General features: G+C 30.3%; 1 protein-coding gene and 1 long non-coding RNA gene across 2 annotated transcripts in view; one reads left to right on the top strand and one right to left on the bottom strand.

Annotated features, from left to right (window-relative positions):
- The window catches only part of LOC105173775 (beta-glucosidase 13-like), a 55,545-nt gene extending 44,668 nt beyond the window's left edge, over positions 1-10,877 (top strand). The window contains exons 3-13 of the mRNA XM_020697651.1: positions 4,938-4,996; positions 5,483-5,558; positions 5,839-5,916; positions 6,013-6,100; positions 6,188-6,446; positions 6,807-6,922; positions 7,026-7,252; positions 7,490-7,521; positions 7,609-7,711; positions 8,942-9,041; positions 10,175-10,877. Of these exons, the coding sequence (XP_020553310.1) occupies positions 4,938-4,996; positions 5,483-5,558; positions 5,839-5,916; positions 6,013-6,100; positions 6,188-6,446; positions 6,807-6,922; positions 7,026-7,252; positions 7,490-7,521; positions 7,609-7,711; positions 8,942-9,041; positions 10,175-10,211 (1,175 nt within the window). The 3' untranslated portion in view covers positions 10,212-10,877. The remainder of the gene's footprint in view (positions 1-4,937; positions 4,997-5,482; positions 5,559-5,838; positions 5,917-6,012; positions 6,101-6,187; positions 6,447-6,806; positions 6,923-7,025; positions 7,253-7,489; positions 7,522-7,608; positions 7,712-8,941; positions 9,042-10,174) is intronic.
- Positions 25,798-27,751, bottom strand: LOC105173369. Its single transcript, XR_848739.2, has 4 exons — positions 27,694-27,751; positions 26,871-27,018; positions 26,441-26,522; positions 25,798-26,160 (listed from the first exon to the last, which is right to left on the bottom strand). It is a non-coding gene; the product is annotated as an uncharacterized LOC105173369 (long non-coding RNA).

Below are 27,959 nucleotides of genomic sequence, written 5' to 3'. Positions count from 1 at the left end.
AAGGTTCTTCCCCTGTAGTAGTTTTCTTCATGAGCACAGTTCCCCATCTGTAGTCATTGGCGTCTGTGTAGACTACCAATTCATCTTCGTCTTGAGGTATAGCAAGTTTTGGCAGGTTACTGCAAACCTGTTTCAGCTTACAAACCCTTTTCGTGTGGATTTCTTCCCATTTCCACTTTGAACTTTCTGTTTCTTTCAAAAATGGTCGGAAATTCTTCTTGTATCTTGTAAGATCGTTAATGAAGATACCTGCAAAACTAACAACTCCCAAGAAGCTCTGCAAATGCTTCTTGTCCTTGAGTACGTTTGGAAAATTGTGGATTTTCTCCACAATATGGTCCTGTAACTCAATTCCTGTTTCGTCAATAAGAATTCTTAGAAATTCAATTTTATTGACAGCTATAGTGGCTTTCTTTTCAGAAAGTACTAAGCCTTCTTTATAGCATGCATCAGAAAATATTTCTAGATGTTTATATGCTCTTTCATATTTTTAAATGTAATCAATATGTTGTCAATATAGACAAACATGAATTTGAAATAATCCTTAAAATGATTATTCATTTTTCTTTGAAATATCAGGGGTGCACTAGCAAAACCAATTGGAAGCACATTCCAGATATATTGTAATTGTGGTGTGGAGAATGCAGTAAATTTCTTTGATTCACTCTCTATCCTAATCTGATAAAAACCCGATTTGCAATCAAATTTAGAAAACACTTTTGCCCCTTTATTGCAATCAATTAAGTGTTCTCGACTAGGAATATAATAACCATCAAACTCTAATATTTTATTAATGCCTTGATAGTTAATAACCAACATGGGTTTACCTCTCTTAGTCCATGGTTTCTTACAAGAAATCCAAAGCTACTGTTGGTGGAGACTCCAGGTTCAATGAGTCCATGACTGATATGTTCTTTGATTATCATATGCATATCCTTCTTATTCTCCATGTTCATTTGGATATGTTTGTATCGAACATACTCGTACTTGCATTCATCTTTGACATTCAAAGTAGTTTCGATCTTGTTCCTATCCCACCATGCCAGAGGGCTTTCACTGAAGTTCCTCTGGATGAGCCTCTTGACATTCTCAAGACAAGGCCTGCTTTCTTCGTTGATAACTAGCGATTTCATTTCTAGTACGTAGTGCTTCTTTAAGGTACATAATTTCCTCTTCGGATTCCTTATAGAAGCTATCGCTGTCTACGAGTCCCTGTTGCCTGAAAGACAAGGACTTTACCAAATTTTCTCTTATCTTGCATCTTTGGATGAGTTAATCTGGCATCAAAATCATCATGTTTGCTGCGAAAATTTATTGGCATTATCTGTTAAATGTTTTTTCTCTTCGCAACATTTGTATCTCACTACCACAGTTAGTAGTAAAAATTACCAGATTCCTTTTATTATCCTGCATATATCTTGCAAATCTTTGAATGAAATTATTACCTAGCAAGATATCGGCACCTGTATCATGAAAGTAAATAGGAGGTGTTTTTACCTTAAACCAGAGTGATCTAAATGCTCCTTCAATCATGATTTTGGCTTCTCGTATTCCCTTATTCAGTATCAGGATTTTTTGTGAAAAATCTCTTTCTGCAATAACGGGTAAGGTTTCCCTTGCTTCCTTAGGAAAAACTCCAGGTTTTTCCGTGCAAATTCTTGATCATGAATCAATATAAACTGCAAAATACTCTATCTTATATTGATCATACAACATACCAACAGATATGTATATGAAAAAAGGACTCGTCATTCAATCCTTATGGTAACACCATCAAAACTGAATTCCATTCCGTTACCTTTCCTTGCTCAAGGTTTATGATTTTCGAGGAAACTTAACCCCAAAGTCATACTTCTGTTTTCTCGTGCTGCAACACCTGCAACTAAAATTTCATGGCTTGCTATTTCTAACATACCTTCATATTTTCCAACAACAGGTTACTCCATATTTCTAACATACCTTCATATTATAACCTCATTTGCAGAAATAATAATTTACATTTAATGTTAATTACTATTCGACACGATTTTCTTCATTTAATTATTGTAATTAATTATACTAAAAAAACATCTTTTTATTTTGTGAATATTTTTCTGACATTATTGGAATTTGTTGAAAGTCACTGCTTTTAATACTTTGCTTTTTATTAAAGATGTACGGACCAATTGTTTTAAAATAATAATATAACAACGTAACGATTGATTCTATTTTAAACAAAACTCATTAAATTCCAAAGTGAGAACTGTTCATTCTAATTAAGACCGAACGGTATGAGTAAATTAATGGGTAAATCATACTCTCATTCCGTAAAATTTAGCATAATTCTGTTTTCACTGTTCAAAAAATAATAAGTATCCTTATAATTTTAACATCCGTTTATTAATGTGTTAATTTCGTAATTCCTTTGTTATGTTTTTATTCAATTTTTATGATAAATTGACTAAAATATCTTTATAGAATATGAATTACATATACTTTTATTTTTTAAAATCTTTTAAAATATATTTGCGAACCAATAGGCCTTATAAAATCATTGCAAAAAATGCAAGCAATCCCCTTGTGATATCGTAAATGAGCAAAATTACCCCCTTATGAAAAAATAAATAGCAATTTATCTTTTTATATTTTTTAAAATATAATAATTTACCTCCGTATGTTTTCTAAAATGAAGCATTTACCTCCCTGTATAAGGAGGTAAACTGCTTCAGTTTAAAAAATAAAATGGATAAATTGCTATTTATTTTTTATAAGGGGGTAATGTGCTCATTTTTAATATCATAGAGGGTAAATTACTACCCTAAAATTATATATATTACCCACTATTAAATTCTTTTACATTTTTTTCAAATATTTTTCTTAACAAAAATAATGATTCAACATCACATACATATTTTTTTATTTAATACATAAAATTGACAAAGAAGTGGTAAGGCTGAAACACGTGAATGCTATCATTACCGAGCAATGGGATATCTTATTTAATTTGTTGGGAAAAAATAGATTAGGGCCTTAGGAAGTCTGTTGGCTTAAAAAATGAAGAATTTGCCCCGTTTCGTCAAGAACTTAACAACGTGATGCATAGATAATTACTAAATTACAAAAATATTTTAAAAATAAAAAAGGCATCTCCACGTCCATATAAGGGATCATCAAATGAAACTCTCACTGGCATCTTGAAACAAGCAAAGCCATGGCAGCTCAACGCGGCTGCATCACTCTACAAAGCTTCCTCGTCTGCTTATCAAGTAATTAAACATCTCCGTCTGCATTACTTTCTCTTTGACTTGCATTTGTTTCAAGACAAAATGCTTTTTTAGTTCCATAAAATAAGGACAGAATATACTTTGGTACTACAATTATGACAGGTGTCGCTTTTAGTCCCTAAAACTCATAATTGCGTATTTTTAGTTCCAAATAGTCACGTACGTTGTGGTTCTTGGGACTAAAAAGGCATTGTTTGGATTAAAAAGGCTTAAAATCATATTTCTTGGGACTAAAAGGACGTGAAATTGAATTTTATGGGACTAAAAATGTCACCTGCCATAGTCGTGGCACAAAAAAACAATCTATCCTTATTTTATAGGAACTAGAAAAACATTTTACCCTTTGTTTTACGTCCAATAAACCCTAAATTTTTTGATTCATGCAAACCTTTCGGTTTTATATCTGATCTTTCTGTTTGGTTTAATTGTTTGGTAGTATGAAGGCGCTGCGTTTGAAGATGGGAAAGCACCAAGTATATGGGACACTTACGCCCACCAATTTCCAGGTTCATTTTTGTGACGCACAATTTTTCCTTTCTTGAAACTCTTATAAATCTAAAGGATTTGCACCAAGAATTTTGAAATATTAATTTCGTCAATTCAAATATAGCATCTCAAAATATATTTCAATGTGATGTGATGGAAGAATAGTGATCGCAAATACTTCTGGTTGTATTCACCAGAAGAAAATTTATTATTGTCAAAATTTTAATTTCTATAAATTAAAAATTGTGGTAAAGGACTATATTATTAATCACGATGAAATTAAAATCGATGTAAAAACTTAATTTATAATGACAAAAAGTATTCGCTGTGGCACTTAGCCATGACAAACGATTTAGTCATACTCACAAAAATCATATTTAATAAATATTGTCTGCCCATAACCAATAATTATTTAATATGGCGATATTTTTTTAATTCTAATATTTTTTTATAATTAAATATTATATTTGTTTCAGTTACCAGTGATTATATATATCATGACATGATCAGTACATGACATGGACGGAATGATATTTCATTCACAATTGACTAAATACTATAATACGTGCATACACATTATTAGAACTAATCATTTAAGTATAATTGATGTGTACGCATGATTTACATGTTTTATTATATTTTTAAAGTAAATGGAATAGAAAAAATATAAAATGAATAATTATCCAAATTTTATAGAATAAATTAATTTTGAATGTACTCGAATAAAAAATATATTGATGTAATTAACTAAGTAAAGAGATAGTTATTTGTGGAAGGAAAAATTATAAGAATATATTATAGAAAAAAATTCTTTCTCTCGGACCAGATTTTACTGAATCAATCCAATCACTTGCTATGTGATTGTCCACTTTCTTTGAACTGTACACCAATCATACGATAAATGTATTACACTTACTATATATTAATTTAGATTTAGCCGAGTGGACCCAAACTAAACTTTCCCATATTATAGTCTATCCACATTTTGCTTACCAAAATTAGTTTTATTGTTTATGATTTTTAGACAACAAGTTCTATGTATTGCATTTCTTTTTTTTTTTTTTTTTTGGCATCTAAAAGTTAAAGTTATATAATCTATAATGCCCTTTCTTTTCTTTCCTTTTGTTATTTTTAGTTGAACAGTTTAATATGTAAGATTGTAAGTAATATAACTTGACAAGTTTACAGAGAGAACCGCTGACCGCAGCAACGGTGACGTGGCGGTCGACTTCTATCATCGGTACAAGGTAGTTTTTGGATTCTAAATAAATCTGTCTTTGACAAAGCAGTATCAGTACTTGATTATTATATTATTTGTTTATTTAATTTAATAAAAGAGAGTTATCATAACTGCTTACATATTTTATCTTTAAATGTGTCTAAATAAAAAACCATTGAAAAATTAAGTGATCAAAGAGAAAGTTATTTATGAATATCAGTAGTCAAAAAAACTATGATGTAAGATGAAGGAAAAAAAAATATGATAAGAAATGAATTTAAGGATAAATTTGAGTATTCAAAAATTTGTACGATAGATATTTTCTTTTATAATAATATGGTCAAATACTTTAAAATTTTATTTTTAAAAATAAAATGCAACATTTTATAAGATATGTGAATTTATAAAATTTATTCTTTTTTCACATGTAAATAAGTTTAATCGATTCATCTTGCGTTTGAATTTTCTCCCACTTTTTTGATTATTAATTGTTAGTGAAAATATGATGCGGCAGGAGGATGTGAAGTTGCTAAAGGATATCGGATTCGATGCTTTCAAAATATCCATTTCTTGGTCGCGAGTATTACCTCGTAAGATCAGAAAATATTGTTATTATTGTCACTATTCTTTTCTTGAAAGAAAGCAATAAATTAATTCATCCAAATATTTTAATTTTTTTTAAGAAACAAATAAGATTTAAGACTAATAAATTAAAAAAATGTCCTACAATTAAGATATGGAAACTATTTTTTTTGAAAAAAAAAATTTAATCAAACCCCGTATCTAGTACCCTATTTTCTTGTAGTGTCTCTTGATCTTATTGTCACAATTTTATTCTTACATATATACTCAATATAATATACCCTGCAGGTGGAAAGTTAAGTGGGGGAGTGAACCAGAAAGGAATCGACTTTTACAACAATGTCATCAATGAGCTTCTTGCAAATGGTGACTAAATTCATATGTCTTGTCTTCTTAAATTATTTGTCGAACTCCATATTCTTAAGTTTTCTTGTTTGTTTGTCACTTGAAATAAATGGACAGGTATAACCCCTTTTGTGACCATATTTCACTGGGACGTTCCCCAAGCCTTAGAGGATGAGTACTTAGGGTTTCTAAGTCCTCGCATTGTGTAAGTCAAAATTACATATAATTACCATTAAAATAATACATGCGTTAGAATAAAAGAAGAACCAATTATTATGTATTATGGTGGCAGTGATGATTATAAAGATTTTGCGAAGCTTTGCTTCAAGGAGTTTGGGGATCGTGTTAAGCATTGGGCGACACTTAATGAGCCGTATGTATTCGCCCTTGTTGGCTATGATGGAAGCCCCAATGGCAACGCAGCCCCTAGGAGATGCTCCAACAGGGCTATCTGTGCAGAAGGGGATTCAACAACTGAACCTTATATCGTCGGTCATAATCTACTTCTTGCCCACGCAACAGCTGTCAAACTATATAGGGAGAAATATCAGGTTAATTATTCTCATTTCATGCATAAAACAATTCTGTGCAGGTACAAATGGTAATTGCATGATAAGAGTTTAAATGAGTCGAGTTAAATCAGAGGCATCATATAAACACCACATTTAGTTTGTTTGTTAATAAAATCTTAGTTCCAACGGTAAATTTCTCAAAACATTATACGTAAACAACAATTAAATAATGAAGTATATCAAATTCATATAAAACAAAAATAATATTTATTTATATCGAGAAATTCAAACTCATGATGATCTCAATTATATAAACCTAATATACTTGATTCATTATTCCACGTGTCCTGAATTTAAAGTTCTTGATTAATCTAAAAGTTGTCGGTATTTGTGTTGCAGGCAATTCAAAAGGAAGACATAGGAATTGTACTAGTAAGTAATTGGTTTGTACCATATTCAAGCAGCAGACTCGACGTTAGAGCAGCACAACGAGCTCTCGATTTTATGTATGGATGGTGAGTATATATAACAAAATTTGAATTGTCAATTGTCAAAAATTGAAACCAAGTTTAGTAATTTCCAGCATTGAAAATTCTTTTTTTTTTTTTTAATTTGTAGGTTTATGCACCCTATAGTTTATGGGGATTATCCAACAATCATGAGATCCATTGTGAGAGATCGATTGCCAAAATTCACAAAGGAGGAGGAGACATTGGTCAAAGGATCCTTTGATTATGTGGGAATTAATTATTTTAAGGCGAATTTTGTAAAACACGTTGTCTATAGTGGAAACGGTAGCAGCATAAATGCTAGCAGCTCAACGAATAATAGGGCCAGTCTTTCAAGTAAGTTTTGACATTAGTATAATTAAGAATAATAAAATAAATTATATTAAATTTTACATAAAATGAAATAAATATTTATATGTTTGGTGAAACTCAAACCTATGACTTTGAACTCAAACCTATAATAAATAAATATTATATTTTTATGGGACTTCAATCTTAATTGTGGTCTAGACACACTTTGATATAATGATTCCTGCAAAACTTTGATGTTATGTTTTCTGAATTGTTTGACAGCTCAAGCCAATGGTCTAAACATCGGCACACCTGTAAGTTGTCATCTAGATTTCTTATAAGTCGTTGATAAATTATGTTGTCGGATTAATTTTTATAATATGTCAACCTCATAATTTCAGACTGCAGTGAGCTATTTCGATGATTATCCGAAAGGACTTCATGATCTTCTGGTCTACACCAAGGAGAGATACAAGAATCCAACCATTTATATAACAGAAACTGGTAAATTAAAGCGTTCTTCTACAGTGGTATTCTACATATATATATATATATTGATGAGGTACGAAATCATATATTCGATCACATATATATATATATATATATTGATGAGGTACGAAATCATATATTCGATCACATATCGTCCCCAATCTTCAAGAGGAGAACCTGTGGAACAGAAAACACGTTAACTAGTCGGGTCGTAGCCCGACGAAGGTGCTCCAACGCTCAAGTTAGAATGGCATTGGGAAGAATCTTAGGCAGGAAAATCTAGGAATATTAAAGAATCAAAATTACCTTTATTATTGGAATCTCCTTTTATTTATACAGTTAAAACCTTCTATATATTGCTTGCCACGTGTCAGGCGCGTATGCCTTCTGAGCCCTCCAATCAAGCAATAGATTGTAGATAATATGCCAGGATCGCGCTGGTGGCTAAGAATCCGCGATCCGATCTGCTAATCCCGCCACTTAACTGATCATTACCATATATAGGATCTGGTTTGAATTTGGTAATGCCAGCAGTCGTTTATGGATGGCGCTAAGGGCATATCGCAAATCAACCCTCATCATATATAATCAGAAGAAATGTGACTTTTTGTTAGGGTTAATTACTATAACCACCTCTTAAAAAACTAAAAAATTACTATGATAAAAAATAGAAAATTATGGTAATATTAATTAACTACAGACTATGTAACAACTATTTACCATTATTTTTGTAAGTAAAAAAAGAATATCAGTTGTAGTAATTAGAAGACTATAATTAGAAGAATATATCATTCGTCAATTATTTAGATATAAGTTGATCGATGATGTATAAATCTGCTTATTATGAATTCAATGAAATTAAAAAAATTTCAAATAAAAGAGCACTTGAATAATTAAGTTAGAACAAAAAAGTTTAAATAAAAAAATATAGCAAAAATTTTCAAAAGAATTCTGAAATTAGAACATAAGTAACAAAATAAGTATGTTAGTCAAAAAATTTTAAATAAAAAAATATAGCAAAAGTTTTCAAATGTTGATGACTAAAGTAAGTTTACCTATCTAAAATTTATATATACAAATATTGATTAATTGTGATTAAAATATAAATTTTTTGTACTGATTTTATTTAATTGTGATTGATAATATGAATTTATCATAATTGTTAAGCTATAACATTTAATGTATAAAAAGGAAATTTTGTATTGGAGGATGTTTGATTTAATTTCTTTTATATTAAATTCCTAGGTATGAAGGACGGTAATAACGTTATCGAAGTTGCTATTAATGACAACGGAAGGATTAACTTCTACAATGGTCATATTCGGGCGACTCACCGAGCCATCAAGTAAGTTTAGTTTTTAATTAATTAATTGTTTTTATTTATTTTGAAAATTAACAAACTTACAAAAGTAAAAAACAAATCATCTGTTGGAAAGATACCTATACTGTTAATTAATTAAATTGGTGTATTAATAAATTGTTTAAATTAGATTGATCGAATATTGATGTATTTCTAAATTTAGATAATCACAATAAAAAAGTTAAATAAAGATATTGTAAAAAATAATTATTGTCAATTTGCATATGTTAAAAGTTTAAGCACACACATTGGATGTGCCACCAATGATACTTGCTCTTTGATGAGTCGAGCTCAAGCCAATATATTTCTGTTCAAAAGCTTGCGAGTCGACTCAAGATTTTTCTTTTATTTTTAAGTACTTTTATATATTTAGCTACGTATATAATAGTTTATCAAGTTAATAAAAAAAATATTTATAATATATTAGAATTATATTCAAGCAATATCTCATATTTTAATTTTATAGCATCATAAAAATATGGTATTTCAATATCTTTCTAAAACTAAGCATAATCAATAATTTAACATTTTTTATTTCTGTCTAAATTATTATTTAATATATAATACATTTGAATTTTATTGTTACGTTTTAATATTAATTTATAATTTTCTAACAATTGAAAATATTTTATATATTTATTTGCGAGTACATATTTGTACCAAGATTATGTAATTACCTGGATAATTCTATGTATATTTTTTATACCTTTACTAATTATATTACCACTAAACTAATATTATATATATAATAAAAATAATATGAAGTTGTATATTCCTGACATTAGATTAACATATGCTTTGTAATTAATAATTAATATTATATATTATTAGTTATTTATTTTTTTAAATTATTTAATAGTTGAAGAAAATTAGGAATATATTTTTATTAGATGCAAAGTAATTTGCGCTTGTCAATCTAACACCGCTATTCCAAATCATAGTAGTTGATATTAAACATAATTATGTGTAAAACTCTCTAATTTGTCATTAAAATCAATCTATGTATATTACCAATACAATTTCTTAAAAAGTTCAGCAAGGTCAAAAATTAACTACTAGAAATAAAAATAAACTATGTGTGCAATTAATACTAATAAGTTTACATTTATTGTTGGCAGACAAGGTGTAAAAGTAAAAGGTTTCTTTGCATGGTAATTTTTGGATAACTTTGAATGGGGATCAGGTTACACTCAACGATTTGGGATTACCTATATTGATTACATGAATGGACTTACAAGAATTCCCAAAAAGTCAGCTACTTGGTTCAAAAATTTCTTGAATGCAATAAGATCAGAGTGTAGTTGCTATCGATCGACTAGTAACTTTTAGGGAATGTTTGGTTTGTGTGATTGGCATGTGTATATTTTGTAAGTGTTTGATTTGTGCTATATCCGATCATCTATTGTATTCCAAGCATGTTAATAAGTAAATTGAAGATATGTTAATCCCTGTTTTTATTTGTCTGTGAGAAATATGTTGGAGAACGTGAATGATAAATTGAAAAAGTAAATTTAATTAATAAGTTTATTTTTATTAGAATAAATTATAACAAGTGATTGGTTATGATGTACGATATGAGAAACTCTTGACAAATGAATGATGGTTGATAACCATCAATTATCAGCCAACCATGTGTGACCAACCAAATAGGTGTCTAGCATTGATGTAGTATTTTATTTGATTGAAATGATGTGTCTATTCTGGTGAAACCGTATGTCCTCTGGGTGATGCGTTTATTTTGAGAAAAGTCATAACCTTTTCCAAGCATCTTTTTCAATTGGATATGTCTATTCAATGATAGATTTCCAACTTCTATAAATAGTCACTCCCATTTTATTTCATTTAGTCAACTTGAAAAGCATTTTAGAGCATTTCAAAGTATTTTTTGTTTTGTCATTTTTCAAAATTTGTAGCGCTGCTACTTTGAGATTGTAAGTTTGGAGATGAATTGCCATCACAATTAGCACTTGAGCGGAGCAATAATTATCTTAAAGATAGAAGGACTAACTCTTTCTCGACTTCTTAATACACAATTACCGCATATCCTTCAATTTTTCACAAGTTTAAGACAATCATTTATTGTTATGCATTATGGGTACTAAGTATGTTGCTGCTACTAATCCTATAACTATAGTTGTCTAAACACATGTTGCACATCCTATTACTACCAAAAGGAAAGGTCGAAGAAATTCTCTAGCAATGACTTTAAGAGATGCCATAAAAAGATGCCAATTTACTTCACTACGTTGAACCTAGCTAAGTTCTAAGGGGGAAATTAATTCCCAAAAGAGGATTGCATTTAATGTATGGGGACATGGGGAATTTCTATGGAAAAACTACATCCTCACGACTTGAGTGATGTGTTATATAATGTATATACCTCAGCTAAGACTGCAAAAGCTCTTTGGGGATTCTTAGAGAAAAGAGAAAGAAAATGGACATTAAGTCATAGTTTTTAAATGATGATATAGATTAAGAGATCTACACAGAATAACCTAAAGAGTTTGTTGTCCTGCCCAAAAAAGAAGGTCAGTAGACTGATCAAGTCGCTCTGGGATTAAACAAGCTCCTAAACAATGATATTAAAAATTTAACAAAACAATATAGTCAAATAACTTCAAGGTCAATGATTGTGATAAATGTGTCTATAATTAAAATCGATGAAAAACAGTCGGAGGTGGTGGATGAAGGTGGAGGGAGCTACTCTAACCTTTACAAGAAGTATTCAAGAATGGATGAGATACTAAGGCTTTAAGTCATGTAACATTAACGTATTAATCTAACAAATAAAGATTTTCCTAAGTTGAGGTTTTTCCCGAATTAATATGATATACTCTTCCAAGTTATACCAAATCTATTATTACCAAAAAATTAATGGATTCCTTCTTTCTACGGCTCCTGATAATAATGAATTAAGATTTGTGAAATTTATATAACCAAATCAATCATTCATATGTATGCCTTCATATCATTAATGCACATGATGAATTACCCTATTCACTATGCAAAATCCCCTTCTAGCTCATCAACATAATTAATTTAATTGAAAAGATGATCAATCTCTCAAATTATAATAATAAGCATAATAATTCATGGAATATAAAGATTAAGTTGTAGATTAATCTCAAAAAAGTATTCAAGATCGAAAAGTTTTAGAAAAAAAAGTAAATTAGTTCATAATAACTAAATCTAAAACAAAGAAGGAAAATTAAGAAAAGTTCATGAACTAGAAAATCGGGCTTGAGTTGTCACTCTAGTGCCGGATTGACTGCTCCATGTGTCTTCTTGTTTTTTCTCCCTTGCCCGAACATGTATTCCATGTTTTTCTCTTCGAAAATTGGCCAAACCCTCAACGTGTTTTCCGTGCTTTTATCTTAAGAAATTCGACAATTCCCATGTTTCCCTTGACTTATCTCTTTTGTACTAGTTCCTAATCCTGTTAGTAGAGGAAAAGAATCCCCATATAATAAATTTCATTTTCTTTCCTTCCTAAGCCTTTTTCAACCAAAATTCTAAGAACAAATACAAGAAAAAAAAAATGTTGGGCCACATAAAATTAACAATAGAATATGTTGGAGAATCCTCATTTTTCATCCCATTGCATATTTGATTACCCGTTGTCACAGATTAGACTAATTATGCTTTTCGCGACCAAATTTTTGATTACCCGTGGGTACGAGTTTACCTGGATGTGTTTTCGCTGAGACGATCTTTGATAACCCGTCGGCACGCGTTATCTTGAATGTGGACCATTGAATTTCTTCACTGTTTTTTTTGTCACTTGAGCTCTTTTCTTGAAAAATTCTTCTTTTATGTAAGAAGACTTACAATGCAAACACTGTAAGTAGAAACATATGATGAAGGAAACAAGATGGTCAAAACGAAAATTCATCTAAACAATAATATATTCCTACATAATTGCTGTCAAAATTTACATCTAACATATACATAGTAATTGCATTATATACATGTTAGATCTTTAAGTGCGGAAGCAGAATAATTTAGGATACTTACCTCTAGCCATTGATCTAAATAGAAATCTATACAGAAAACCGAAGTGCTGCAAAATTGATGTTGGATTCTTCTGAAATCTGGTGCAATCAAACTGATGGTGTGTTTTCTTTACGATCGCAAGATTTTAGGGGACCTAAGCCTCAAATCATGTTTTCTATAGAAAACTCCATAAAAAATCCAATATTTTTTACATATATTTTCTATAAAAAATGTATCATGTATACATAATTGGTGGTTACTAGAAGTTGTATAAGTTGGGTAGTGGACCACATCAACAAAACTTTCACATAGAGATAAGTCGTGTCCATAGTTTATCATAAATGCGCTAGATAGAGAGCACACATCTGATAATCCGTGGTCATGGCTTATCTCATGTTTGCTCTAGCTTCAAAACATGTCAGAACCATATATCCAACATTCTCCCACTTGGTCCACCTATTCAATAATCAAAGTTCCATCTCAAAGGGGTCCAATAAGAAATAAATGAGTAGTATTTTTCATGTATCACAATGCACTATATTTCTCACCCACACGATAATACAACTTAATTAAATAAGCTATATGCTTATTTAGGATCCCAAAAACGATATTGTTTTCTCAAATTTAAATCTGAATACTAAAGTCAGAAAACACAACAACTGAATACAAGTTTCATTAAACATAACAATTATATTAGTTAAAGGATCAGCTATCATCAACTGAGTACTAATGTGTTCAATGACCATTTTTTGTTCTTTAACACGTTCCCTTATGGCTAAATACCTAATGTCGATATGTTTACTTCGATTTTCACCCTTTTTTTAGCCATAAAGACAACTAAATTATCATAATACATCCTTAATAGTTTAGAAATTGAATCCATTATTCTCAACCCAATGAAACTCTTTAAACGCACACTGGGTGAAGTTGCCTTAAGGCAAGATACGAACTTAGATTCCATAGTGGAAGTAGCAATCAAAGTCTATTTTGCACTCCTCCACGACACAGCTCCATTGACAATCATAAATATATAACCAGAAGTTGATTTTTTTGAATCAACACAACCAGCAAAGTCCGAATCAGAGTGCCCAACAACTTCCAAATTCTCAGTTTGCCTATACATAAGCATGTTTTCCTTCGTCCTTTAAAAGATACCTCATGCCTTTCTTTGCAACCCTCCAATGATCAAAACCCAAATTACTCTAATATCTTTTCCAACATCCCCACGGCAAATGCAATGTTAGGCCATGTACAGACTTGAGCATACATAAGGTTTCCAATAGCAGAAGCATATGGATATCCTTTATCTGTTTTCGTTCGAGGTCATTCCTTGAACACTGTCTCAAATGTAACTTGTCACCCTTCACAATGGGAGATACACTAGGTAAACAATCTTTCATTGGAAATCTTTTTATGACCTTATTCATGTAGGTTTTCTTAGAAAATCTCAAAATACATCAAGATCTATCTCTATGAACCTTGATGCCAATAACATATGATACCTCACCAATGTCGTTCATTTCAGAATTCTTAGAAAGAAATTATTTCACTTCACATAATATACCATTGTAATTGGTAGCAAGTAAAATATCATTTATATAAAGTAAATGAAAAACAAGTTTTGCTCCAACTAATCATTTGATATATAGATTGATCTATGATATTCTCTACAAATCCAAATGAAAAGATAACATCATGGAATTTGAAGTACTACTGATGCAATGCTTGTTTTAGAACATATATAAATTTCTTAAGCTTACATACCAAGTGCTCACTGTTACTAAACGAGAATCCTTCAGGTTGCTTCTTATAAGCCTCTTCCTCTAGTCAGCATTTAGAGATGCTATTTTCATGTCCATTTGATGCAAATCCATGTCAAAATAGGCATGAAACGACATGATAGTACGGAGTGAATCTTTTTTGGATATAGGAGAAAAGGTCTCCATGTAATCGATTCCTTCCCTTTAAATGAATCCCTTAGCTAAAAGTGTTATTTATGTGTTTTGATGTTGCCTAATGAGTCTTTCTTTGTTTTAAAAGACACACTTACACCCTATGGCTTTTAAACCATCAGGCAATTCGACAAGATCCCAGACTTCATTAAATGTTATGGAATTCATCTCCTCTTTCATAGCATCATACCACAAGTTGGATTCCCTACTTTTTATGGTTTGATAAAACGTTTCAGGGTCATTTTCGGCTCCAATATTTAACTAAGATTCCTATAGATATACCATATAGTCACTAGAAATTGCTGATCTCTTTATCAGAGTAGATAACTTAATGTGGCATCAAAATTCTCCGGAGAAGTTTTTTGATCATCTGGTTGTACTACAATTTTGCGGTATATAGTACAATTGGATCTAGTGGTTCATGATCATCAACTTGTGGAGCGGTTTAGATTTGTTGTTCAACACGCGTTTGAACCGTAAGAGTGTTGTGAACTGCAACAATCAATCAATTACTTGAAGTGGAAGGTTGAGATTCTGAATGATCGAAATTAGATTTTTTACATCAACCCTTCATGACTCCCACTAATCAATCATCCTCAAGAAACTTGGCATGCCTTGATCCCATAATTCTAGTACTATTTGATAGACAATAAAATCTATATCTCTTAGTCCTTTTGGTATATCCATGAAATACCCACTAATGGTCCTTGAGTCTAACTTCTTTTCTTGTGGATTATAAACTTTGAGCACAGACGGACATCCCCAAATGTGTACTTGCCTTAAACTCGGTTTTCAATCTTTAAATAACTCAAATGGTGTTTTAGAGACAGCCTTGGTTGGAACTTGATTTAATATGTACACAACCTTTTTGAGAGCTTCAGTCCAAAAGAACTTAGGAAGTTTCGAGCTAGTCATCATGCTCCGTACCATGTCCCATAATGTTCAGTTTCTTCTTTCGGCTACACCTTTTTGATCTGGAGCATGGTGTATTGTGCAACAATACTCTGCCAAGAAAAACTTTGCAAAAGGACCAGGTGCTTGTCCACCTTCAGTATATCTACCAAAATACTAACCATCTCTATCTCACCTCACAGTTTTAATGTGTTTATCACATTGTTTCTCTACTTCTGCCTCGAAAACCTTAAAAGCATTTAGTGCTTTAGCCTTATGTTAAAAAAAGTAGATACACATGTAATGTGAGTAGTCATCAATAAAAGTAACAAAGTATTTTCAACCATATGAATCTAAGTCTGGATAATGAATATACGTATGTATGATTTTCAATAAGTTTGAACACTTTTTAACACTTTTCTTTGACACATTGGTCTTCTTGCCTTTATTGCAGTACAAACAAGTGTAAAAATCTATAAAATCTAGAGCGTTAAGTACTCCATTTACTAACTTTTTAATCCTGTCTATGGAGATGTGTCCCAATCTCCGGCATCACAAAACAGAGCAATCATCATTCATAACACATCTTTAATACCAGCATTATCATCAACATGCAATGTATAAAGTATATCAATTTGCAAATTAATATGGTAAAGATAATTAGATAATGTACCATTCCCGACAAGATGAGTATTATAAAACAAATTAACACCATTTTCAAAGTTAAAAAAGGAATATCTATAAGGTACAAGTCTTGAAACTGAAATCAAATTTTTAGAGAAAAATTTGAAATATAAAAAGTCTTTTCCAATACAAATACAAAGCCTTTATCAAGAACTAGACTACATGTTCCAATTGCCTTTATACGTGAACCCATCTTGTTGCATGAATAAATGTAGCATTCACTTCCACTGATTTTCTTAGATTTTCCAAACCTGCAAGGAGTTTGTGACATGAATTGTCGAACCAGAATTAATCCACCATGTGTTATGACAAACACCAACCATATTGGATTCATAACAAACATAAGAAAGTTGATTACCTTTCTTTTCAAGCCAAATCTTGTATTTAGGACAGTCCTTTATTTCCTCCTTTGAATTGATCCTTATTCTTTCCTTGTCTAGCCTTATGCACACTTTCTCTAGCCTCCATAGACAATCTCTCTTCCTCTTGCACACACATGGTCATAAATCTATTGCTTGATCATTTATCTTTATGTGTATTGTTAGAAATTCTGTAAGGAACATATTGAGGTGGCAAGGTATTCAAAATCTAGTGCACAAAAAAATATTCAGATATATCAACTTCAAAAGATTTTAATTGAGGAACAATTTCCCTCATTTGCATAATATGCAGATGCGCACCATTTAAATCGGTGAGTTTTTTAGAATTAAATCTCATAATCAGGGCGTTGGCAAATGAAATTAATGAAAATGCATATCACAAGACATGAAACTACATGAATCCATTTGATTAAAAAACTTATAACAATTATATGTACAATAAATCTCATCATACAAATTTTGGAAGCACAATAAATACATTATATTTTCAATAACAGAATTATACATATAAGTTTCAATTCCCAAAATATCAACATCAATCTCAAATCAAGGTAGAGATAAAGGATGTTCTGATACCAAATGTAAGCATAAACATATGATGTAGGAAACAAGATGGTCAAAACATAAATCCATATAAACAACAATATACCAACATAATTATTGTCTTACATCTAGCATATACATAGTAATTACATCATATACATGTTAGATCTTTAAGTGCGGAAGCAAAATGATTTAGGATACTTACCTTTAATTATTGACTCAAATAAAAATCTATATAGAAAACCGAAATGTTGCAAAATTGATGTTGGATTCTTCTGAAATCTGGTGCAATCAAACCGATGGTATGTCTTCTCTACGATTGTAGAATTTCAAGGGACCCAAGCCTCAAATCATGTTTTTCATAGAAAACTCCATAAAAAACCCAATGTTTTTTAACATACATTTATCCATAAAAAAATGTATCATTTATACGTAATTGGCGTTTACCAGAAATTGCATAAGTTGGATAGTGGACCACATCAGCAAAACTGTCACACAGAGATAAACCGTGGCCATGGCTTATCTCATGTCTACTCTGACTTCAAAACAACATCTCAAAATCATATGTACAACAAGAACAAACATCATATCTACAAAAAGATGAAAAAGTTAACAAAAAATAAATCATATAGTTTCTCTTAATTAAATATTGAATTATGTTATTCTAGTGACATATCACAGTGTTGGAATATATTCAATTTCACATTAAACTGGTTGACAAAGTAATGCACAAGAACAATCGTACAAAAAAGCACGCGCGCCAACTACGAGGATTATATGTTTTATCTGCTTCCAAAAATAAAAACTCTTTCATAAAGAAAAAAAAAGGCAATTGGGATTGCACAAAAAATACACGTGTCAGCAATGACAACCGTCATTTATGTACTTGAGACAACTATTATTTATTTTAGCAATGTCAAAAAGTGCTCGAGACAATCTTGAAAACTCTTGTTATATATTTTTAACTATTTATGTATAACTAGCAATCTTCACACGTAGCTCTCTCGTGCACAATATTTATAAGTATTAGTCAGGGCAAATACAAAATTTCTTTTAATTGCAAATAAAATGAAGTTGTATATTTCTAAATTGAACGCTTACACTCTTTATACTTGTAAATTCTCTAATTCTATCTTATTTGTTGCAACTATTGTATAATGATTTGGGTTAATTGTAATTTCAGTCCCACGTGATAGAGGGTGTTGTACTTTTGGTCTCATAGTTTACAAAGTTAGTACATTTAGTTCTACGGGTTAAAATATTATAGCATTCGAAACGAAAATGCTACAATTTTTTATCCTATGGGATGAATGCATGTGGCATAACTTTTATCTTATTGGCCAAAAATACTACAATTTTTCATCTTATGTAATCAAAAATATTAAACCCATAAACCATGAAATTAAAAGTACAACACCCTCTGTCTGGTGTGGCACAAAAAAAAATACAATAGTAGTTATTTGTTGAAGCTTTTGTTTAATTGGTAATTTTTTTTAATATGCTTGGGTAGTTATTGTAGAAACTTTTGTTCAATTTTTATAATTTCTTTTTGTTTTGAGTTTATTACATATGTAATGTTTACATCAATCCGCAACTTTCCATTTGTATAATGGTTTATTTATTTTATTTTTAAATTTATGATCTTCTACATATGTTACAGTAAATTAACACATATGTCAAGCTTTTATCAATCATCAATTCTTATAATCGAAATCTTTCTTTGTTTTTTAATTGTTTCATCTTCAATTTTTGTTTCATGAGTTAATTTAATTATAATATTTTTTTTAATTTGTATTTATCTATCTTTTTAAACAATAAAAAATATTCCAAGTCCATAGTAAATAGATAGAGTACATCACAAGTCAAGGCATGAAAATCAAATTCTTTTCTTGATTTTAAATTTTTTTTATTATCAAAAATATTTTTTGAGTAAATGAATATGTGATTTTATGTGTTTATTATAATTTTTATTTATAATTATTTTATTTACTATTATGTATTTTTTGACTATTTTATTATTAGTCTGGTAGAAAAAGATTGGATTTGCAAATAATTTTACCATTGAGAGTTAATACTTTCGTTCCAATTTTAAATTTTTTTATTATCAATTATTTTATTGTGTAATTTGATCAATTTTGTGATATATCAAATTACTTCAAAATTACAAAAATAATAATAGTTTTTTATACATGTCTACAGAAATTTGCTGCCAATCCCCCACCATCAGTTTTTCAATTATTTCTTCCCATAATTATGCTGATTAATATATTTGACCTTATACAAATTTGCTAATATTAACTTTCGATGTTTGTATTAATTAAAAAATTGATATTGACAAATTTTCATCTAGTTATTAATTATTTCTTCTAATTTTCACCACTTACATCGTATGTTGAGATAAGTGTTGTACTTCATATAATTTTGTAATTAGTATTAAAAATTAATTTCAACATAACAAATGAAAAGAGAGATCATCGATGCTCCTGATATATCCACTTTTTTGTTTCAGTACTTTCTTAATGTTTTTTATTGAAAATATTTTATTTTTTTAGTGAATTAATTATTCAATATTTACGATAATTATCGAAAATTTTCTTATTTGATATAATTTTTTAATTTCTAAATCTTTCAATTATTTTTGACTAAACTTCAACTCCATAAATTGTTCTCTAGATTTTTCTTATTGTTAATAAGTTTTATAGATTATCAATTTTGTGATATTTATATCATTTTATAATTTCCAAACTATTTTGTTAATATGATTTTGTAATTATTGTGAACAGTATTGTCTAAACTCCAAACTCTATAGCCAAAAAAAAAAAAAAAAAAGTGAGGAGATCACAAATACATTATTGTGTTCAATTTTGGTTCCATTAGTTTTTTATTTTTTTTTAATTATATTATTTTGAGTTTATCATTATGTGATGTTTACATCAATTGCAATTTTTTTCCATGATAAGCTCTTCTCACAAATAAAACGTTAGATGGTGGAAAATGTTTTTATTGGTATAATAATCTTTTAACGTACTTTTCATGACTTTCAGAATTTTATTTTATTTATTCAATTCACTATTTTGTATATATTAAGCAATATACAAACAGGAAGGAGACAAAATGCAAATAAATAATATTACTAATTATTGATATACTTATTTTTAATAACATTCTGAATTTAGGTGGAATTGAGTTTAAAATAAATTAAATCAAAAAACTTTTGTAGTTATGATCAATTGTTATTTTACTTATGGTTTAGTGAGCATCAATAATATGGAAGTTAGAAGAACAGGATAATGTATAATATGATGTAGAGCAAAACTTAACTTATGTTCAACAATCTTATCCTTTTTAAAAAATAATTAATTTTTATTATATTTATATCAAATAATTGTTTTGAAAATTCTAGAATACGTTTAAATGGCTTTGAGTAAATCAAGATAAATAATGCATGGGATATATCCATAAATTTAAAAACGATTGGTCTTTAGGAGTCATATCGTTTGACGCTATCCTAAGATCATGATGGCCCCCTCTCTACAGATACTATCTACGCATTACCCCACCAAGATAAATTTCAGAAGGCCTCAACCAACGTTTTCTATTATGAGCAAAGTAGATTAGAGAACTAGACCTTATTAAGTTATTCCAAAGTGTATGGTAAGAAGAATAAGAATATAAAGATGCAAGGGTCATTTGTTTCTACCTAGACTCTAAAACATCCTATTTATAGTGTTAGAATAGTACATGTAACATACGATAATAAAATAGAAATAAAGGTCATTAGAGGGGTGCTACAAAATTAAAAGGGGTGTTACACAAATTGATTTGATTTAATAATAAAAATAAAAAATTAAATATCATTTTGTAGATTGAAACTTCAAATTCTAACAATCCCCCACAAGTTTGAAAACTTCAAAATGATATATAAGAAACATAATAGGGCAATGAATACTATGTGCAGGAAGCTTTCCAAGCTTGAGCTACACTTAGTGTTGACGATTTCCATATGTCTTGAATTAGGTTCCTTAGCTAAATTTCAATATATCATACATAGAGTATTAACATCGGTCTTTGTTGAAAACGAATTAGCGTTGTTAATGGCTATGCACTCTAATCTTGATTGTCATGAAAAGTTGTTAGGATTAGCCCAAACCCATAGCCACTGCCTCATTGCAACTCCCATTTAGATGAAATCTCCAAGGGTACGTGTAACCCATGCCATGCTGCATCATCACCTTGGTCATATTAAGGGTTATATTCTAACCTAACACATACTGTAAACCACTATCACTATAGGAAAGGGGAGGAGACACTCTCATCAATTCCATAGTTTTTCTTTGCTTATTTTCTAGCATTGCACTACTAAATGATTCGTCTCCATCAATTTTTGAAATGTATGACTCACTTTAAATTTTAGTTTTAAAAGGAAAAGCATCTTCAAAGTATGTGGCATCTAGAGGCTCAATGATTGTACTGCTAGATATTCCATTAACCTCAAAATTAAACACTAGAAACCTATTTGCACTACTATTTTGCACGTCAAATAAAGATAGCATCTATAGTTCTAGGACCTATTTTCTTTCTCTTGAACTTAGGTATAATTACTTTCACTAGATACCACCACACTTTTACAGAAATTTGTATAGGAGTCATATTTTTCCATAACTCATAAGATGTTTTCGTAATATCATAACTATTATGCGATTTAGTGTGTAACAAGAAGCTAAAATGGTTTCTCACCACAAATTCTCTGGTGCTCTTGAATTTAACAATATCGCATTAATCATATCCACCAAAGTCCTATTTTTTTTTTCAACTATGTCATTTGAATTACGTGAATAAGGAGGTGTGAATTCATGTATTATACCCTTATCTTCAAAAAATTTTTACAACTTTTCTAAGAATATATTCTCATCCTTTATCAAATCTCGGCATTGTCTAAGTGATTTTCAACTTCATTTTTATAAACCTTAAACTTATCAAAAACTTCATCTTTAGCTTTAATAAGATAAATATCACAGTACTTGGAAAAATCATTCATAAAGTTTAATAAATATTTATTGCCACGTTTAGTTGGAGACCAATTTGAATCACAAACATCACTATTGATAAGATCCAAAATATTTGAATTTCTTTCAACTGATTTATAAGGCCTTATAGTTTGTTTCGCTTGGGTAGATATTTCGCATTTGAGATCAAAATTTACTTGAGATTTTGAAATCAAACTAAGTTTTATAAACTTTTTAACCTTTCTATTACTTACATGCCCCAATGTTTCATGTCATAAAATACTAGATTCAATATTGAGAATTAAATTAGAATTTCTTTGCTTTCACTTACAATATTAACTTAAATAATCCATTACTAACAAATCCTTTCTAGCAAAAATAATATTTCTAGTGATTACAACTTTATTTTTAATCCCATAACTAGTTTTTAACCACTTTGCAATAAACAATATCCACTATTATTTTCTAGTGTCACGCTTCCAACATTTGAGTTCTCATAGAATTTAAACATTTATTTATGAAAACAAACGTGTATCCATGAATCATTATTTTGATCTGTAAAGTTTATTAATGAAGGTATAGATTGTAACCTGACAGACAATCCCTCTTCAACCAACATATTTACTTGTCCATGTTGATTCTTAGGCTTAAAGTTGAACTTAAAAGCATTCTTTCCTGTTTTCCGAAAGTAACAACCCTTAACAACATGATTGGTCCTTCTAAATACAAAGCACATGTTTTCTTCCATTTCTTTGCCTTTATCGTTCCTATGATTTTGAATTTTAGGTTGAGTATTGTTATGGTGATAATAGTTCTTCCAATCTTTTTTATCATTTTCAAACTTAATACCTCTAGGCTTGAAGTTTATTTCAGTATAATTTCTTTTATCCTCCACAACATTAACTTTGGCTTTCATCTCTTCTTGTCTAGCATTCATCCTATGTTGCTCCTTTATTCTTAATGAATTTAAAGCTTTAGTCAAAGTTAACACACCTTATTGATGATGTCTTAAACCTCAAGCAAAATTAGACCAAGATGGTGAAAACTTATCAATCAAACATGAAACTTTATAATCTTCACTAGATTTTGAACTATTTTCTTCCAATGGTCTTAACAAATCTTGAAATTCATGTATTTGTTCATTAATAGAATTTCCATCAACCAAAGCATATTTCATTAAAGTATAGGCTTTAAATCTGTATACCAGAATCATCAATCTCATGTTTAGTTTCCAACGCATTCCTAAGTTCTTTAGCATTAACATAAATATAAAACACATCATAGAGCCTTTATAATAAATCACTTAAAATACGATTATTACAATGGTAATATACTTCTTCACGAGTATGCCAAGAACATAGTTCAACACTATCATCTATTGCAGAAATAAATCCTAGAACTGTTAACTAATATCTCATTTGATTTTTCCATCTTTTAAAATTAGCTCCATTGAACTGTTAACACTATTAGCATATTTAAGAGAAATCATTATTATAAAAACAAGTTAGGAAATAATAATAAGGCAAATAAAGGAGGTTGCAGGATTCAAGTAATAACAATATAAATATTCAATAATAAGAAGAATATATCTATATATATATATATATATAATATTAAAGATTGTGTATAAACTCTAATATAGCAATGCAATTACAAAATAAAAGACTATAAGAAAACAGGGTATCAGAGACGAAAAATTCCATCTCTGATACTATGATTTTCGTCTGTGAAATGAAATAGCGACGGAAACTCTAGGCTGAAAATCCAGTGGCTAAATATTAGCGATGGAAATATTTTGTCTCTAATTTCAAGATTGAACATTTCCGTCGTTGATTCTATCGACAAACCAGAACAAAGTTTTAGAGTAATCCGCCTTTGATTTCCACTGGAAATCCGTCTCTGATTCCGTCCATAAATAAAATTACTTTCCGTCTCTAACCCGTCTCTGAAGGTAAAATTTTTGTGTTAATTCGGTCTCTAATTTCTTTTCTGATCTGTCTATAAATTCTTACAAATTTCAGTCTCTAACCGTCTATAAATTCTTACCAATTTCCATCTCTGATTCTGTTTCTAAACTCCCAACATTTTCCGTCTCTAATTTTGTTTTTTTTTTTATAGTTTTTTTAATTTTTGTATCCAAATTAATATCATGATTATTATACCATCAAATACATTCAATCAATACCAAAATCTGAATTTTCCAAACCAAGAACAATAAATATTAATAAAAAAAATACTCGTAATACAACCAATAATAATACAATTGATGTCATATTATTATCCAAATACTACCAAATAATATCAATGTCTGCACTCCCAAACCAACAAAAGTAAGTCAAAATATAACTCAAATCAACATAAACTAAGTCATAAAAAACCAACAGAAAAAATAAACTAATGATCTTTGATAAATGTTGTTGCTCCTACTGTCTAGACCTACCAGTAAATTGATGGTTTGTGTATCCCAGATCTTGAAGTGATTTTCGAACTATTCTTGTAGGTCTGCCTCTTCCTCCCTCTCTTCAAGAGTAGTTTCAAGCAATTTTCTATTATACCAAGTTGAGATATCGAATGAAGACTGGGAATAAACATCATTACAATCCATTTTTGCAAGGTATTCTTCTTGTGCAAATACATTAGATACAAAGGAATATTTATGTAATAAAAGTCTAACAAAATTTCTCAATATATATGCTAACCAATATTTAAATACTAATGACAAATTATACTTCCACTAATTCTTTTGGATTTGTTGTCGATGAATTCCCCAATTCCTTTATTTTTTTTATGGCATCTTTAAAGTACCTCAAAATCAATCACTTTTTTACCAAGTTCTTTTTCCTAAAGTTTACAAAACAATAGTCATTCATTTTGCAAATATGCTCCTTTCCCACCAGTCCTTCATTCCTTTTCAAGGCTTCTTGCAAATATCGAAGGGCCATATCCATCTTTTCAATATCTTGATACATCATAGCAACATTTATAAAAGTAGCAGCAACATGAGGGTGATTTGGGCCGGATGATAAACTTAAAAGGAGTAGTGCACGTGACATATGACGCAATGCCAGCTCCGTATGGTTAAGACCATGATAAAACAGAGCCATATTCCCATAGCTGTAGCAAATAATATGCTTCAGAGATAACAATACTATCTAAACAGCAGACGACCCGACAAAAGTTTCATGACTAACATGAGAGCAGATAACAGAAGCAGCATGATCCATACACAGAAACACTCCCAAGTGCCCCAGTTTACCAACTTATTCGTCCGCGTTCTCTTTAAGAAACTAAAGATCAAACTCATGATTGGGTTGAGATGAGGTTTAACCCCAATTGTCAAGCCAAATGTGGCACCATTTGATTTTGATACATCCCAGAGCCATAAAGTCTCTTATTGGCTACTAAAGTAACTAGATACTACAATAGGTCAACTCCAAAGAATAGGTGAACATAGTAACTCAATATCTGTTTTGCAGAAAATTTAATCATAACCCATGTCACTGAAAACTGAAACAAGTAGAGGAAAACTGTTCGTGCCTGTGAGCTGTCAGGGTGATCGAGTCCAAGGCATCGTTCATTCATGATTAGCTCCTTGTACTGTTGCATTATTGCTCCAGCCATGTCTCCAGCATGATACAAGACCATGGCCAAGTAGCTGTATATCAGAGTGAATATTTAGAATAAGCTTTAGACTAATTAAACAAGAAAGGGAAAGCCCAAGGCTTCAATGCCTAGGAATAATAATAGTAATTCAATAGTCATCGTGTGAACTATGTAGGAAGAATAACAAAATCCTGATAATTTTACAAGCCAGTGTTACAAATTACCAGCAACAATTTGCAACTTCTCGATGCATTGGACCAGTCACATGCATATTTTTTGTCTCCAGTTAGTTACATGTCCTAAAATAATGAAAGCTAGCTAAGAGATCGTACCAGGAGTAAACATTGTTAACTGCACCTGCTGGAGAATTGTGAAAGCTTCAGAAAATAACGTGTATGCCTCACTGCGCATTCCCTGAGAAAAGCAATGAAAAGCTCTTGAACAGCTACTATGAAAATTTGAATAGTAAGACATAAAAGCTCTTGAATATATTGTCAAGATCTTGAATAATTTTGAATAAAAGCTCTTGATATGAAATAGCTACTACGAAATTTGTTATCTTTTGGGAAAAACATCCAAACCCTAATTTGTTGCCCCTTCTAGATCAGGTATAGATTAATCTGATATTAAAATATATCTAAAAGGTCCATCCATATTCATATTTTGTATCATATAAAGGTAGATATTTGAATGAGCTTGACAAAACCAATGAACTAATTGTTATAGTATATTTATCCCAACATTCATCTGAACATACCATACCTCTGCTAATTGTTTCAACCAGATCCTTTGCTTCCGAACAAACTGGAATGGAATGCTTCACTACTGGTTGGATATTCAATATATCTGAAACTTGGAAAGGTGCCAGAGCATCAAAATCATATTTGCGAGCAGCGATGGTGATTCCAACCTGTCAAGGGGACAAATAATCATGCGAGAATCAAGTGTTAGAGTGGAAAAACATGCATGCATAAAACCTGAAAAACTGGAATTTTAATTTTTAGCGGCATATAAAAAGCTCAAATGAAAATTAGATTTTCCTAAACACATAGGACCCACAATGTCTCACAAAATCTCACAGTAAAACATGTCAATTTTGAGTGCCATAAAGAATGAAATAAACCATCTTTTGCTGCAACACACTAGGCCAGACAGCACATGATGATTTTTAGAAATTGCCATTATTTTCTTTCCCAAGTGCTAGCTATGAACTTCAAGCGCTCAAGCAAACCTAATGAAGGCATACTTGTGGCTTCCACATTACATAAAATTTGCCATGTCCAAGCAAAGAAAAGATTTCACACAGTGATGTTAAATGATGATAGACCGATTGAGAACATATATAGACAGATTATAGACCCATGCCAGAGAGTTAAATAAGTAAAATAAAGAAAAGTACACAATCATCATTTGATTCCAACATTACTTGATTCACTTAATCTGAAAGGGAACAAGGAGTCAGAAGCATGTGATTCTCACAGAAAACACCTACATCTCAGGATAGAAATGTAGATTAGACAGATACATTTAGTTAGTGGGTTTTTCCTTTTATTCTCTAATAAAAGATTAGAAAAACAAAAGCTACCTTTTGGCAAAGATTTCGTATAACTGAAACTTTTTTCACCCGCTGCCTTGCTCCTATTCAGATTAAGGAGTCAAATTATGCTTAAATAGGGAATCTTTCGCATGTGAATCAGCTAAATCGTTCATTTTTCAACATATTTCAGCAAAAAGAATAAATATCCCGGCGAGAAGAAGATAGGGGTGTTCAATAAGGGATTTCAACCAACACCTTAAAAGCATTCGAATTTCTTCTACAAACTGTAAAAAAATTACAAAGAAGAAAAATTA

This window comes from Sesamum indicum, linkage group LG11 (genome assembly GCF_000512975.1).
Source record: "Sesamum indicum cultivar Zhongzhi No. 13 linkage group LG11, S_indicum_v1.0, whole genome shotgun sequence".
NCBI lineage: Eukaryota > Viridiplantae > Streptophyta > Magnoliopsida > Lamiales > Pedaliaceae > Sesamum > Sesamum indicum.
The sequence above is the reverse complement of the archived record's forward strand: the minus strand, read 5'-3'. Positions and strand labels throughout refer to the sequence as shown.